This window comes from Rhinolophus sinicus, chromosome 5 (genome assembly GCF_057876585.1).
Source record: "Rhinolophus sinicus isolate RSI-liver-muscle chromosome 5, RSI-T2T, whole genome shotgun sequence".
Lineage (NCBI taxonomy): Eukaryota > Metazoa > Chordata > Mammalia > Chiroptera > Rhinolophidae > Rhinolophus > Rhinolophus sinicus.
This window is the reverse complement of record NC_142505.1, coordinates 80,844,991-80,862,508: the sequence shown is the minus strand read 5'-3', so window position 1 is coordinate 80,862,508 and position 17,518 is coordinate 80,844,991. Positions and strand designations below refer to the sequence as shown.

Here is a 17,518-nt window from a genome sequence, read left to right as displayed (position 1 = left end):
AATAAAACACCAGTTTTTATGGCCCCTTTTCCCCTTCATTTTCCTGCTTTTCACTGTATGGCAGGACTGGATGTGCTCAGGAAGGGTCCCATGTCCATGTCACCATTAATCAGCATTTAGTAAGTACCCGTACACCCTGTACTAGGAAGAGCCCCATGGAAGTCTCTGCACTTCAGAGGCTCACAATTCTAGAGACAAAGGTAGAAACATGCACCATAAGATAAACCATAACCTCAGATACCAAATGGATGTACAGAAAAGAGCTGGGCTGTATGAAGGACTGGATCACTGTGGAATGGGCTAACCCCAAGCTTTCTGAATGAGTGGCGCTCGATATTGGAGTCACGCTGGAGTCAGGTATGGTGAGGAGGTAGGAAAGCGCTGAGGGGTGAGGGTAGAGGAACACGGTTAGACCAGGGCTTCTGACAAAGGAGTAATAGGAAATTAGATTTGAAAGGTAAAGAAAATCATGAAAAGCCCTAATGGTAGACTAAGGCACTTGGAGCTTTGGTTTTATTATGGAGACAGTGAAAAGCCACTGAGGGTTTCTAGGCAGAAGTTTAAGGATAACTATGCTAATTGGAATGTGCAAAATAATTTGAATGGAAAAGAGGAGAAAAGAAAGGTAAGGAAGCCAATTAGGAGATCAGCATATGGCAGAACTTGATAACTTTTAAATTTGTCTTTTTTTGCTGAAAGAACTGGATTACAGATATTTCCCTTAACATCTCATGGAAATTTAAGGAAAAGGAAATCAAAGTTTTGGTTGTAGTGTTAGGGGTTTAAAAAACCATCAAGACTACTCTAAAAGAGTATAATAGAAGCCAGAGCTTAAGGAAACCGGCCTCAGAACAGCATAATGCAGGGAAGTGCTCCAAGCAGACTACAAAGATGGTCCCCTGGGCTGCAGGTGAAGATGAGTTAGTTTGTAGGACCTGGAACAGGCCTTGCTCCCTGGCAGCACCTGAGGAGGGAACACAACTCAAGAGAAGACTGGCTGTAGGATGCAACTAGGAGGCAGGACCCTTGACTGCAGGATTCACAGCCTCACCAGAGTCCCGTGAGTCAAGGAAGAACAGGCAGTGAGAACCTGGACTGGAAAGGACAGCGCAAACGACGAAACCACAGGTGTCTCAGCAACAAGCAGCAACTTAAAGCCCCCTCTCATCTCCTGGAACTACAATTCAAGCCTGAAGATGAGAAATAGTGAAGTTAAATTTCCCACCAGTCAGATGGGATAGGGGCATATACTGAAGTTTGTCTTTATTTAAGTATATAAATGTGATACTTCCCACACACACCTATTTATAAACTGCTATAATTGCTACAGTTCAAGTGTGAAAGGATGACACCTAGATTAGGTTGATTAGAATGAGAAAACAAAGACATAAAAGTCCTAGAGATATTATGCAGGAATAAAGAACAGGACTTAATCTCCCCAGAATCTACAGAAAATCCCAGAACACACTGAGAATGCAAGAAGTTTCTCCTTGCCTCGCTCACTCTCTACCCCTAGGCATCCCTGTAGGGGACTTAAGTAAACGCTTTATGTATTAGTCTTAGCATCCATAAATTATAATGAAATGCAACTTGAAGAAGCTCTGTTCTCTCCCAAGGCTGTATGCTAGTGCTCAGGTATGCAGGGTAATAATAATAATAATTTAAAAAAAAGATGAGATCTAGTCATTGAGTTTCTCCTTTGTGTCAGCTGTGGCGGGTACTAGCGATGCCTAGATTAATAAAACTGTTCTTGTCCTTGAGATGCTCACAATCTAGTGGGCGGGGTGGGCATACTGATAAATAATTAAACTCCTTTGTGTGTGTCATAACAGAACCATGGACAAATGCTTTAGAAGCACAGAGGATAAAGTCACAAACCTCAGGAAGCCAGAGAGGGCTTTACAAAGAAAGGGAGATTTAAGTGGGTTTTAGAGGATGAGTAGGAGCTCAACATTTGAATAAAAAAAGAGAAGAGCATTCCAGATAGTGGGAAAGGTATAGCAAGGCATGGAGGCATAAAGAAATAGTGAGTTTGAGGTGGAGGGGGGGAAGGGATGAAAAAGGAGTTGGAAGAATGAGCTCCTCAGTATTTTCACGGGATTAATTAAATTACAAAGGTCACAGCGGTGACTTTGCAAATTCACTACTAGATTAGGGCCTATTTCTAAGCCTCAGAGTTGGGCTTCGCAGGGTTAAATGGGATTATATTATCAAAGAAGAAAAATTGATAGCACTCAGTGAAAAAGATCTTCTATCTGGAATTGGCCCCTGCAATCTTGAACCAAAGGTAGGCTAGCAACATGATGAACACCGGAGGGGTAGCTGTTCACATATTCACACTGAAAGGGTGTCTGCAGTACCCCAAAGAGCAGTCACATGTGTTCTTTACGGCCCAGTGCTGGAGAGTACACAAAAGGATACAGACACCTCACCACCCTTAGAGTACCTAACAGCCTCAGGCAAAACTTCATTTTTCTGTTTTTCTCTTTGAAGACTTCACCAAAAGCATGCGCACGTTTTCCGTCTTCACTAATATCCAACCTCATCTTCATCTACCAAATGAGCAACTTTCAGAGAAAACACTTCAGTTTAATATCCATATTCTAGGAGTCTGAATGAAGCCTGGGAACGTACAGGGCACTTCACACCACACAGCATTAAGCTTTCTGCCCTAGGGATCTTCTTCGGGCCCTACTCCTTCCCATTCTTTGGCCCTGAAGACACAGGCAGGGTGGAAGGTGGCTATGTGTACTTACTATCCATGGTAACGTCATATAAAACACTGCACAAGGAAAAAATACTGCCCAAAACTTCAAAGAGTTTTTTCCTAATAATGTGCCTCAAGATTTACTGAAACATCTGAGTCTCATTTGTAGCACATTAAAAGATCTGGATTGCAAATGTACAGGTTATGTATTTTGTGATGGATTTCTGATAGAATCCAGAGATCAGGGAAGAAAATAAATTTTTATTGATAGACTCTTTGAGGGTGAAGAGAGGGTCTTAGAAATCTGACTTCAACTAAAAACAGAAAGGCAATTTACAAGTTTTACTTGTCAAATAAAAAGTGCATTTGATTTTGAAAACAATCATCATTTTTGTGTTTAATCACCACCTTGAAATTGGTCTGCCTCAGAGGACAGCATGATTCTGGGCTATGTTAGCATGAATGATTTATGACATTCATGAACTTGGCAACTACATCGGTTTTTCTAAAGCTGGCACTCAGCACTACCTGCATGTTAAGTGAAGATTTATGATTTATAAAACTCAACTCATTATGCAGAGGTACATGAATTGTCTTATATGTGCAGTCTATAACTCCTAAGACAGATAAGGAGGCAGCTATGGCATAGAATTTATGGCTCCTTCCTGCTAAAGCTGAAGTTTTGGAGAAAAACTAAAGAAATAATAGACCCTTTGGAGAAAAATAGCTTTAGCTAATCATTCCACCCCCAAACGGTGAGCTGGCCCTTGCCCACCACTATATATTACAGGAACAAAGAGGCTAACGGTGAAAGTCACTTTAATCACAGCACTAAACTATGTCTATGTTTTGAACGCAGCAGTCATAGACAGAATCTAAGTGACTCTTTGGAAATATCAAGCACTCTGTCAGTTTAATTTTTTCCCCCTGTTTGATGTCTGAGACCTCTTGTTGAGATTTCTCATCAAGCAGCCCAGCCAGACCTACAGATATGGACCTCAGAGAGGAGAATTCAATACCTTGGTGTGCCCAATAGCTTCCTGCATGCATCCTCCAAGTGAAGAAAAGCAAATACTGGTTTAGGTTCTGAAACGCAGCTTGTTTTCAAAGATATTTTAGAAATGCAGCAAATCTCTCCCTGGACCCTGCAAAAAAAAAAGAAAAGCAGAAGCACAGAGAATTCAGTGAAATCAACTTATGAATCTCAAGAAAGACTGAGATTACACAGACAGTCACTAAAAATGACAAGTATATGGGACCAGGTTGACAAGCAGATATCTTAGGCGAGATAACATTAAGCATAAAAAGCAGAACACAAAAATGGTAACACACAGGCCAATTGGAAAAAGTCTAAGCGACGGAAAAAAAAATGTTTCCAGTCTAGAGATTTTCAATAGTACAAAACTAAGTAAAAAACAATGAATTCTAAGTAACTTATTTTCAAATATCCCTATCAATCTGGAAATAGACACATGGCTATTTATACATGGTTGCTAACTGCCCTGAATACAAGACGTACCCTATCCCTCTCTCCTCTGCAGAGCTCTTTAAACAGCATTCCACCCTCCCTGGCCTTTGCGAGTTTGGAACACATACCTGAGGACAACCAAAGAAAGCTGAAGATGTAAAAAATCTTTCAAGTAGGGGTGGGAAAATTACTTAGAAAAAAGGAATGTGAGGAATGCACTTGCAGCTTTAATAACTAATTTATTAAGTCATTGATTTCTGAAATGTCCAGTTTTTGTCCAGTCCTGACTTTGGGCTCTGATAACACCTTATATCTGCTTGTCCCAGTGTGGTTGCTGTAACTCATGGAAATGATGCTTTACTCACAAAATGATGCCATTGGGCAAGAGAGCAATATCAAAGAACCACAAATTATGCATTAGGAAAAATGAAGCCTCTTTGGACCATGGGAATATATCCAAGAGCAGAGTAGATACACAGGGAAGAAGTGCATTTGGGTTCAAGGACTCAGTTTCTACTTCTTCTTAAGCTACCTGTAGACACTTCACCACTGAAACACAGGCGCTGTTCTCCAGGGTTCTGGGTACTGGTGTTTTGTTGGCTGCCTTTAATCCTGAGAGCGACCTTCCCAGCTCAGGCCAGGGAGTCGCACTATAAATGGAATGAGAGAGAAGTGGGCAAGCGCCATACACACATACACAAATACACACACTCTAGCCCAGCAGCCCAGGCAGAGCAAACTTCCTTCTGGGAAGCCACACAGAGCTGCAGAGAGCACACACAGGGTGGCCTCATCCAGAGCCTCTAGGAGTCACCTTTGTACTTTGCTTAGAAACAGTTCATTAGTCCATGTGGAAGATAGGTGTTCATAAGACCCATGGTAGCTGTCATGTTCACAGATTCCCGCTTTCGTCTGACAGGGTTCACAGAGCTGCTTCCAGGCAAACTGCTTGCTTCACATCATGTAACACAGACACAAAGTCAACACCCCATCCCTACCCCAACCACTAGTTGAATAAATCAAGGAATTGGCGCTTAAACCAAAGTCTCCGATTTGACCCAATGACCCTTGAGACAACCTGGCACTTTTCTGTGCCTTTACTCTACCCAACAGAGGCATTCCATAGGGATGGTGTAGTTCGAGCCACACAGGAAAATCACAAGGGTGGTGCAAGCAGCCCCAGGGTTACACTGGGAACAAGGAAGGAAATGGTCAAATGTATTTATATTTATTTTTATCTTTTCCGTTTTTATTTTCTATTTTTATATATGTTTAATAATAGCACTATATTCATATACAGTTGACCTTTGAACAACACGAGTTTCAACTACATGGGTACACTTATATGTGGATTTTTTTTTTCTTTTTTCTTAAAGAGGGTGCAGCTCACAGTGACCCATGCAGGGATTGAACTGGCAATCCTGGTGTTACCAGCACCTCGTTCTAACCAACTGAGCTAACCAGACACCCCAATATGTGGATTTTTTTCAATAAATACTATAAATGTATTTTCTCTTCTTTATGATTTGCTTAATAACATTTTCTCTAGCTTACTTTATTGTAAGAATACAGTATATAATACTTATAACAGGCAAAATATGTTAATCAACTGTTATCAGTAAGGCTTTCAACTGTAGGCTATTAGTTCAGTTTTGGGGGAGTCAAAAGTTATACTTAGATTTTCGACTGCATTGGGGGAGGGGGGTTTAGTGCTCCAAACCCCAAGGCTGTTCAAAGGTTAACACATAAATATTCACATAATGGAGGTACATGCTCAAATGTTTTTCTAATGGTGACGTGTAATGAAACAGTTTCAAGTTGAGAAGACAGCAAGGTGCTTGAGGTGCTTCTGAGTAAGGTATGGTCCTAATCCCCACCACACCCCCATCAGAATCCCCTGTGGAACTTGTTAAATATGCAGATTCCTTCACCCACTTCAGAGCTACAGGATCTGAATCTCTAGTGGGATGCTTAAAGAGTTTTCCAGTCTGATGCCTACTGGAGTGTGGGAACTACTGCAATAGAAGGATTAGAGATGCAGACATAAAGATGAGTTGCGGAAAGGGCCAGTCAGTGCGACAGGAACAGCAGAAGACCATTTCTGAGGGGAAGACAAATAACTGGCCGCTATGGGCAGGTTCTCCAGGGACCTGACCAAGGAGGAAGAGACACCCTCCTTGTTCTTCTAGAACTCTGGCTCTATGGGTATTGAAACAATGCCGGTACTTCCCCAACTAGCCTTCAATTAAATCCTCATCACCTAAGGAACCCTGGGCAGTTCTTCTCCTGATGGTTGGGGAGCAGGGGTGGGGAACCTTAGAAACCACCAGCCCTTCACATAGAGAGAACATGAACTGAAGATAGCTGACATAATTTTACTAATCATGTACCTTAAGGAGTCAGGATGAGATAGGCAGAGACAGCATATGGACCAGAGTTGTCTGTAAGCATTTTATAAGGTCCTGTACTGATTGAACATTTAATGTGAAATCATGTGATTTCTAAAAAGCATACCAAGTAACAAAGAAGGTTATACAAATATATGGTGATGGAAGGAGCACTGACTCTGGGTGAACACACAATGTGATATATAGATGATGTATTACAGAATTGTACATCTGAAACCTATGTAATGTTACTAACAATTGTCACCCTAATAAACTTTTAATTTAAAAAAAGCCTGACCACTGCACTATACACCTGAAGCTGAATAATATCGTATGCCTATAACTATAATTTAATATATATAGTCACGGGATGTGGAGTTCAGCATAAGGAATAGAGTCAATGGAATTGTAATAGATATGTATGATGTCAGGGGGGGAGTAGATTAGGGGAGGTGGGTTATCACTTTGTGAGGGGTGAAATGTCTGGCTATTGCATTGTTTTGTGCACCTGAAACTAAAAAAAAAAAAAATGAAGAAATGAGTAGAAAGAATTGAAATGCAGTGCAATGGCTGTGCTATTATTGTATTATTGTTGCCAAACTCTGAGCTTCATTCAGAACTGGGTCAACCACACTGTCTTCCAGAATTATGTCCTGGGTGACTTGTCTGTAGTTTAGAACCGTGCTGTCCGATGTGGTAGCCACTGGCCACATGTGGTTATTTAGCACGTGGCTATTGGACATGTAGCTAACTCAAATAGAGATATTTTGTTGTCATAAAACAAAAAAGATTCCAAAGACTCAGTATGAAAAAATGTAAAATAGTCCATTAATATTTTATAATATTGACTACATGTTGAAATGATGCAATTTTGGATGTATTGGCTTAAACAAAATGTGTTTTTAAAATAAAATAAAAATGGCTATAGAGCAAAAGCTAACACTGTCTATGTGACCTACGGCAAATGACTTATTCTCTCTCTTCCTCATCTATTAAATAAAAGGCTTGACTTTAAACGACCTAAGGTCCTTTCTGCATTTCTAGAACCCAAATTTGAACTCAAGTCTTAGTTCCTTTCACTATACCATGCTGATCAAGAACAAATTAAAATTCTGGCCCTTTAAAAAATTCAGAAAAGACTCCTACATTCTTTTTTTTTTTAATTTTTATTGGGGAATATTGGGGGACAGTGTGCTTCTCCAGGGCCCATCAGCTCCAAGTCGTTGTCCTTCAATGTAGTCGTGGAGGGCGCAGCTCAGCTCTAAGTCCAGTCCCCGTTTTCAATCTTTTGTTGCAGGGGGCGCAGCCCACCATCCCATGCGGGAATTGAACCAGCAACCCTGATTGTTCAGAGCTCACGCTCTAACCAACTGAGCCATCTGGCGGCCCCAAGACTCCTACATTCTTAAGAATTAACTATAAAGAATCTCTAAGGAGACAATCAAGATGATGCAGTAGGTAAATGCTGTGTTTACCTTTTCTCACAACCATATCAAAATTATAACTAATTTACAAAACAACCATTATTGAGAATCGCCTAAAATCAAGCTGAACTGAGCCTTTTAACTAAGGAGGTGCAGAAGAAGCCACCTCCAGACTGGGAGGAAGGTCAGAGACGTGGAACGTGCTGGTCCCACACCCGCGTGTGACTATTAAAGATCAGGAGGGCTATTTTGGCTGTGGGAGTCCCTCCCCATCCCGAGAAGGGCGAGAGATCCCAGCCCCACTCCAGCCCAGGGTTCCAGTGCAATGGAGAGAAGGCCCCATAATTTTTGGTTGTGAAAACCAGTAGAGATTGTGACTGCGTGAGACTGAATGCAGCACTCACAGGCGTTCCTCTTAAAGTGACTGTGTGTGGATTTACCCACGAATGGAATCACTTGCTCTGAGCTCCAACCCTGGATCAGCAGCTGAAAAGGCAAGAGAGACAAATGGTGGGGAATTGAGTTCTCTGGCTTGGGACGGGGACTGGAGAGGCAGCTTTTTCCTGGACAGGGGAGCTGGCAGAGGCCATTGTTTCTTTGTTGAGTCCTCCCCCTTCCCAGTGTGAATACAGGTGGCCAGACCTGGCCCTGCCCAACTTTTCAGCACACCCAGGCTGCTTTCAGTGGCTTTTTTGTACAAAGTGCCTACCTTGGCTCAAGCTGCAGACTTTCCTAGACTCTCAAAGGTTCATGGAACCCAGGCAAGCAGCATCTAGCTTGAGCATGTCCTGTGCCTCTCTCTGAGCAGCCTTAAGCTGGCACTAGCAGCAGTTGGCCTTGACTCAGGGCTTAGCCTCTCAAGGTGCTTCCAAGCACAGCACAGGTGGCAACCATCTGCAGATTTCTTTCTGGCTCCCACTGGGTGGCCCTGAGTGGGGCACGGGCTATGGCTGAACTTGACCTATAGCAGATCCCCTCCAAGTTTGTCCTGGGGCTGGAACACCCAAGTGGCCAGCTTCAAAACGAGCTAGAGCATCACCCAGCTATCTCCAAGTACAACATACCCAAGGGGCGGATTGGGCAGGCACCAGAGTCCTACTGAGGCAGATCCTGCTCCATAGGATCAGCCCCTGCACAACAAATCTTCCACAGTAATTAAGGTCAGTCCTCACGACTAGTGAGAACAAGGTTCAGTCCCTCCAACTGATGTGCAATTATCAATCAAGGCTCAATTATAATGGGAGGGCACACATAACCCACACACGGGACACACCTGGAGCACATGGCTCTGGTGACCAGAAAGACTGCGCCACTGAACCCCGCAGTACACCTACTACATAAGGCCATTCTACTAAGACCAGAAGAGATAGCAGTTCTACCTAATACATAGAAACAAACACAGGGAGGCAGCCAAAATGGGGAGACAAAGAAACAGGTCCCAAATAAAAGAACAGAACAAAGCTCCAGAAAAAGAACTAAGTGAAACAGAGGTAAGCAATCTATCAGATGCAGAGTTCTAAACACTGGTTATAACAATGCTCAATGCACTATTCACAATAGCCAGGACATGGAAACAACCGAAATGCCCATTGGTAGACGACTGGATTAAGAAACTGTGGTACATTTATACAATGGAGTATTAAGCAGCCATAAAGAAGAATGAAATCTTACCATTTGCAATAAGGATGGACCTAGAGAACATTATGCTAAGTGAAATAAGTCAAACATAGAAAAACAAATACCATATGCTCTCACTTATATGTGGAATCTAAAGAATAGAATAAATGAATGAACTAATCAGAAACAGTCTCAGAGACACAGAGGGAAAACTGAAGGTTGCTAGATGGGAGGGGGAGAGGGGATAAGGGAGAAAGTGAGGGGATTAGAAAGCACAATCAGTAACCACAAGATTGCCATGGGGATACGAAAGTCATTTTGGGGAATATAATCAATAATGTTGTAAAGATTGTGTAGGGTACCCAATGGACTCTTGTCTCATTAGGGAGACCACTTCAGGGATGCTGTAGATGCCTGATCACAGCACTGTACACCTGAAGCTGAAGCTCAATAATAATGAATGTCAACTACAATTTTATATATATATATATATATATATATATATATATATATATATATTCACAAGAAGTGGAGTACAGCATATGGAATAGAGACGGTGGAAATGTAATGGCTGTATGCGATGTCAGAGGGGTAATAGATTGGGAGAGGGGGTTATCACTTTGTGAGGGGTATAAATGATAAATGTCTAACTATTACAGTGTTTGGTACACATGAAACTAATTTGAAAAAAAAGAATGCTCAATGATCTCAGAGAGAACTTCAACAGAGAGATAGGAAGCATAAAAATGGAGATGAAAACCATAAAAAAGAACAAGTCAGAAATGAAGGATCCAATAACGGAAATGAAGACTATATTACTGGGAATCAAAAGTAGATTAGATGAAGCAGAGGATCCAACCAGTGATGTCGAAGATAAAATAGTAGAAAACACCCAACCAGAACAGCAAAAATAAAAAAGAATCCAAAAAATTGAGGAGAGTTTAAGGGGCCTCCGGGACATTATCAAACATATCAACATTCGCATTATAGGGGTACCAGAAGGAGAAGAGAGAAAGCAAGGAATTGAAAACCTATTTGAAGAAATAATGACAGAAAACTTCCCTAGCCTGGTGAAGGAAATAGACATTCAAGCCCAGGAAGCACATAGAGTCCCAAACAAGATGAACCCAAAGAGGCCTACACCGAGACACATCATAACTAAAACGCCAAAGGTTAAATAGAAAGAGAGAATCTTAAAAGCAGCAAGAGAAAAGCAGTTAGTTACCTACAAGGGAGCCCCCATACTACTGTCAGCTGATTTCTCAACAGAAACTTTGCAGGTAAGAAGGGAGTGGCAGGAAATATGCCAAGTGATGAAAAGCAACGACATACAACCAAGATTGCTCTACCCAGCAAGTCTGTCATTTAAAATTGAAGGATAAATAAGGAGCTTCCCAGACAAGAAAAAGCTAAAGGAGTTCATCACCACCAAACCAGTATTACAAGGAATCTTAGAGGGACTTCTTTAAGATGGGAGGGAGGTTAAGGACAGGTGGAACGGGAAGGGATTAAGAAGTACAAATTGGTTGTTAACACAGTAGTCATGGGGATGTAGGGTATAGTATAAGGAATATAGTCAATAATATTGTAATAACTAGGTATGGTGCCAGATAGGTACTAGATCTATCAGGGTAATAGATGGAATGGGGTTGGGGTGAGAGTGAAAAAGGTGAAGGCATTAAGAAATACAAATTGGTAGTTAATACAGTATGGGGAATATAATCAACAATGTTGTAAAGATCATGTAAGGTGCCAGATGGGCACTGGACTTATCAGGGGGATCACGTCAGGTGCAGACGCCTGACCAACGTGCTATACACCTGAAGCTGAAGCAGAATAATATTGACTGTCAACTATAACTAAATATGTAGGTATATATAGTCACTGGATGTGGAGTACAACATAGGGAAGATAGTTGACGGTATTGTAACAGCTACATAAGATGTCAGAGGGGTAGTAGCTTGAGGGGTGGGTTATCACTTTCTGAAGGGTTTAAATGTCTATTATGTTGCTTTGTATACCTGAAACTAAAAAAAAAAAAAAAAAAGAATTAACTATTAAATGGCTCTTCATGCAGAGCCAATCTCTGCTTTTCGGCCTTACCACCTACCCAAATAGAACCTTCGTACACAAGTCCTTGACCTATCCAATAGCCAACTATTTTCCAATCCTGAATGAAAATCCAGAGTGAGGCTAACTGCCTGATTTTTACCCTGCGCAATGAGATTACATTATCACTGGGATGTAAATGTTCTACCTAATTAAAGTGACATTTTATTTTGATTTATTGCTGCTTCACCTCTTTCAGGGTCACCCTCTATTTCTTTTTTCTCCTATCAGAAGGAGGGCAGGTTGTGGGGTTACCAGACATTCAGTATAAAATGAAACCTGATAAATTTCACCACTTCTGGGGACAGAGACATCACCTGACATAATACTTCCTACGCTTCACTGAGGCAAGCTCTGTTGAATCAGGCTTGAACGGAGTAATACTGTGTAATGTACTCCAATATAGTATAGCTAATGCCAAAACGGAAAAGTGGGAACTGTCTCCTGAAGTCTGCTACAGGTACTTGAGAAATTCCAAGGAGAACAAAAGTGACAAATCCCTGCAATATGCCACATTTTTATTTCATGAAGAGAGAAGGTGACACAGCATGATATCCATCTTTGGTGAGATTGAATAAAACATCGTCTGAGTCACCAGTTTAAAGAGATTTTGCTCTAAAAATACAAACTTGATCCTATGAGTTGTATTACAGGTTGAACTTTCTTTATAGTTGTCCTGGAACCTAAACTACTTAAAAATTTAAAAGATATTTCTTTTATTCCATTGCCTAAAATAACTATTGTTAATAATGGGTCAGGCCAGTATTACAAAACTCATCCTCTATGTATGTGTAGGTAAAAGATCAGACCCAGTTTGGTTATGAGGCTGCAGGGCCTAGTGGTTAGCAGTACAGGTTCTGGAGTCATACAGTCTGGCTTCAAATTCTGGCTTTATCATTTAATTATGTGACCTATATAGCACACTTAACCTTCCTAAGCCTCAGTTTCTACATCTGCAAAATGGGAACGTCAGTAGTATTTATTTGAGACCATTGTTGTGACCGTTCCATTAGATAATGTGTTTAGGGCAATATGTGGCAATTAAGTAAACACGTAACAAATATTAGTGGTTACTACCTAATAACAATTCATATTAATGGCTGGGAGTTAAATACTTAAAAACTGAAACTAGTTTCCTGTCTTCAAATATGCTAAAATAAAAATCATGCCAATTAGAATACAATTTCAAATACAGTATGCACAGGTATTGGACAGCCACCTATTTTGTCTGGTAAACATTTTCCCACATGCAAATTATGTGCCAGCTCCTTTCACTTTCCAGTGTAACAGTGAGATGACAACAGAGAAATGAAATACAGTACTGTACTCTATAGTGAAGAATTATGCCACCTAGCTGTGGATCTTACCCTCTGTTCTAATTCATTTCTATCCTATTTCTTTTTAGATTCAGGTTTATTTCTTCAAGCCTTCAGGCTGTAGGCCATGTTAGTCTGCAAAGCAGTCCGGAAGCCTGCCTTTGACACTGGCAAATATAAGACAGCCCCATTCTTAGGCTTCTGCTTTTAATATCTAGGGCAACCACATCCCCTTTGTGGTCATGGAGAGAATTTGCTAGGCTCTTGGGGAAACCAGGAACTTCAATCATACATGTACCCACAGAATTGTGGTCTCAGACACCCATTAGCTAACACCATTTCATTCCAGGATTCTTTTGATTAACACTTTGTGGCTTTTAAAGGTGTGCAACAAAAAGAAAAAACGAAACAAAACAAACTCTTAAGAGAACCATTTGAAAGAGGGAAGTGATGAGAATGCAATTACTCCAATTATTCCACTTGCCCTCCTCCCTCCCTGTCATATACAACATAAGGATGTAAAGTTTTCAATTCCAATTTTGCTTCAATGTTTAATATTATTTGTCATTCCTCTCTATGTTCTTTTGAATCAGTATATTGTTTTAGAATATTAGTCTCTACAAATAGGGATCACTAATTTTGATAACCTCAGGAAAGTCTACCTCTGAGGGAATTAAAAAAAAACGAGAAATGAGTGTTAAGTAGAATACGGAGGATAGTATAACAAGAGCTAACACTTAAGAGTGTGTGTGTGTGGGGGCATTTTCTTTTTTATAGAATCTGTATAATCTAAAATCTAAAAAAAGTCTATAACCTATGTCAGTGTTATGCTTGACTTGTTTCTTACTCCCACTTTCATCCCCCTTACAACGTGAACTCCTCAGTTATCTTCTTTCCCTCCCAAACTTTCCGACATTTCCTCCACAATTCCTCACACAGTGGTGATACTTAATAGTGGAGTATCTTTCTTTTGAAATGGGACTTTAAGGCTTGAAGGACAAATTGCTTCATTTCCAAAATCAAGCCCAATCTCTCACCGTTATCAGTAAATTCAACGTTTTGTTTTCAATTTTGTCCCCACCACGTGGAACAGTGTCTAACACATGGTGGCCACTTCAGTACATATTTGGTGAATCACTGAATTCTTTTTCTTAAAAATCTGAAACTAGTCACAGCGCAGTGGCCATCTTGTTACAGAAACCATAGCCTGTCTCGAGAGACCATTACAAGGTTTCAGATGGGTCTGCGGAGCCTCAGTGAGGCCCAGCACCGCCGGTCGGGGAAGAGCCTAAGCTCGAGTATTTTTTCTCTTTTCACGATAATTAGCCTAATGCAACTCTATGTTGGGTGTGAACGAAAGACTGCTACGGTAGCGATACCTGTGGTAAAACACAGCATGACTTTGTCTAACGTCTGCATTATCAGCTGTATTTCAACTTACTGCAATAGCAACAGGCAGCCGAAAAACGAACGAAGCACGGCGCCGAACAACAAAGGTTCTGAACCTGAGGCTTACACTGAACAAAGTTCCAGTACAAGATGCGTTACCCACGCGGAGCAGCAGCAGGGTAAACGTCAACGACTGAGGAGGGTGCACGCGCCCGAGCTCGCTCCCGGCTACGCTCCAAGCTCACGTGCGCTGGGGCATCCAATGAGCGCTGTAGTTAGACTCCACCCCCGTTTTCCGCCATTCCCTGAGCACATGCGCTCCAGGCGCATAGCAGGACGCCTGGTGCGCAGGCGCAAGAGGCCCCTCCTCTCACGCAACTGACGCAAGGAGACTGTAATCGTTTCGCAATTTCTCCCGTGTGACCTTGAGTCTTTGCTGCCGCCGAGGACCGGGGCTGTCCAAGGTATTGCCTTTATACCTCTCTTAGCCCCCTCGCCTCTCACTGAGCCCAGATCTGTCGCAGCCAGAAGGAAAGGATAAACTTTTCCCAACCACCATGTTGCGGAGCGTATTAGCCATACATCCTGACTCCGGAAGCGGCGGTCAGATAGTCTCTGGTCAGGCAGTGCAGGTAGCACCTTAGCGGAAGAGCGGGCCTCCAGGCCGCAGCTATCCACCCCCGCCCCCCACCCCACGTGGTTGGAGGTTTCCAGAAGAGTTTACACCACCGCGCAGCGCAGCTCCTGGTTGTCCGAGCTCCTGGTTGCTGCCTAGCACTTCCACCACCAAGCCGTCATGATAAGCGCCAGCCGGGCCGCGGCAGCCCGTCTTATCGGAGCTGCAGCCTCTCGGGGCCCCACGGTCGCCCGCCACCAGGTAAGTAACTGCCGGGCCTTCACCGAGGCGCTGATGGCCTTGGGCCTCGGTGCAGCAGGCGTTTCCTTCAGGATCAGAATCCTCTGGGAGAGATCAGGAGAGAAGATAACGGACCTTCAGTAATGAGCGCTGCTAGTTAAGGCCTACTTCAGGGTTTCCCTCCGTGTCTCGGGCCCTGCTGAGTCACACCCCTCGCGATCGTAGTCTTATTCCACGAAGTAACGAATAGTGGTCGTGATAGTCCGATCTGTGGTAGATAGGACATGTTTGGCCCTGGGGGCGAGGGACGCAATTCTAGTTGGAAGGAAACCACTATTCTAGTTTTTATTTTCACCTACAAGTCGCAGGGACGACTGTTGTTCCCCTCTGTAAAACAGTGTGTACAAGGACGCCGTTGCTATGTTGAGATGACAGAAGAAAGCACCTTAACAATAAAAATTAAGATACAGTTTTTCGCTTATACCCAGAATCTTTGATGTAAGATTGTCCTTTTCAGTTATTTCAGAAGTAAGCAAATTAGGAGAAAGCCATGGAGTGGTTGTTCATTATCATGTAAGACCAAAAACATGCATCTTTGGAGAATTGGAATATTCGTCTCTGCATTCAGGTGGGGTTAAAGAAAGGCCTGGAAGTGTCCTGAGGTTAGATTGTAACAAAGGTCTTTGATCCTGGTTGGAGGCCACTACTGAAAAAAAATTTTTTTCTAGACCTTCCTAGTTCTTTTAAAGCAGTTGGTTGGGGAAATGTCTCTAAATTAAATCTGTACCTGCAGTACACACATAGGGCTTAGGTGTATGCTACTCCTAACAAATTGAGACCTGTCTGAGTAGTAGTTTCTAATGCAATGATTGTCAACCAGGGGTAGTTTTGCCTCCCCAAGGGATATTTGGTAATTTCTGGAGATAATTTTGGTGTTAGAATTTAGGGAACCACACTACTGGCTTCTAGAGATAGAGACCTGAGAGGCTGCTAAACATCCTACCATGCACAGAACAGCCCCCTACAACAAATACTTGGTTCAAAATCAGTAGTGCCAAAGTTGAGAAACCCTGTTGTAATGTAACTCAAGACAAATTTATATCTACTCATTTTTATCTGCTTTACTTGAAAAACTATTACTTTTGTTTGCTGTGTCAGTACCAGAAACGTGTCAGTATACTTTATACACAATAGCCACTTAGTAGAATGCAAGTTTCAAACTTTCATGTGTCCTTCAGAAGTACAATTGGAAAAAACTCAAGTTTTTATATGTAGTTGATGGCTGATGCAATTTTTTTCCTTTTTAGGATAGCTGGAATGGCCTTAGTCATGAGACTTTTAGAATTGTTTCAAGGCGGGACTATGCGTAAGTATAACTTCATTTCCTTTGAGAGAAATATTAAACCCCAGCGCAGTAGTCTCTAAATTTGTGATTAATGATTCCACTCAAAAAAAAGATATATCTATTTATTTATAGATTATGTACTGTGCCGCTTCCCACAACATCATATATTTTCTTAGGTATTCCTGCAGCATGTTGAAGACCACTATTAAGGTGATAACTGATGGCATTGTTTTAAATGTCTTACAGATCAGAAGCAATCAAGGGAGCAGTTGTTGGTATTGATTTGGGTACTACCAACTCCTGTGTGGCAGTTATGGAAGGTAAACAAGCAAAGGTGAGCATGATTGGAAGCTCTGGATCATGTCATGGTAGCTACTATCCAATCTGAAATTCTTTGTCCTTTGGCTTAAATAAGGGACATTTGAAAAGCTGCTTTTACATTCTTAAGACTCTTATGAGATGAACCTTTGTGCTTAATTGCATGGTGCTAATTAAATGGATTTGACTTCCCGGGATTTAAGTGTGTTCTCATGGTATAGAGGTAAGATGACTAAGTTACCATTAGGATCCATTGGGATGGCTTGCACTATTGATAACTCTGTAATTAGAATCCTGCGTTCTTATAAGTCAATTGAACCAAGGTTGGAGGTACAGGAACAGTTGAGAAACGAGTGGAGCCCCATATAACACATGGGCTGCATCCTAAGCTAAGTAAAGCATGTTCTTAGGAGCTTCCTGCTGTGGTAAAGGCTATTCTTCAAAAGCCTCCCTTTCTTTTTTTGTTGTTTTTTTTTCAGTAACAGTTGTCATTCAGTATTATTTTACATTAGTTTCAGGTGTACAGGATAGTCGTTAAATATTTATATAAGTTATGCAATGAATCCCCCCGACAGTGATCCC

The 17,518-nt window shown here is 41.7% G+C and overlaps 2 protein-coding genes across 3 annotated transcripts in view; one reads left to right on the top strand and one right to left on the bottom strand.

The window, feature by feature from the left end:
• The window catches only part of CTNNA1 (catenin alpha 1), a 281,607-nt gene extending 266,963 nt beyond the window's left edge, over positions 1-14,644 (bottom strand). For both annotated transcript variants that reach the window (XM_074313590.2, XM_074313589.2), the window contains exons 1-2: positions 14,545-14,644; positions 3,727-3,852 (exon numbers count right to left, since the gene is read on the bottom strand). Coding sequence is in view for 1 of the 2 variants with exons in the window: in XM_074313589.2 (XP_074169690.1) it covers positions 3,727-3,757 (31 nt within the window). In the remaining variant the exon portion in view is untranslated. The remainder of the gene's footprint in view (positions 1-3,726; positions 3,853-14,544) is intronic.
• A 461-nt stretch (positions 14,645-15,105) lies between these two features.
• Positions 15,106-17,518, top strand: part of HSPA9 (heat shock protein family A (Hsp70) member 9) — a 16,058-nt gene continuing 13,645 nt past the window's right edge. Inside the window, exons 1-3 of the mRNA XM_019740337.3 lie at positions 15,106-15,294; positions 16,581-16,639; positions 16,865-16,952. Of these exons, the coding sequence (XP_019595896.1) occupies positions 15,214-15,294; positions 16,581-16,639; positions 16,865-16,952 (228 nt within the window). The 5' untranslated portion in view covers positions 15,106-15,213. The remainder of the gene's footprint in view (positions 15,295-16,580; positions 16,640-16,864; positions 16,953-17,518) is intronic.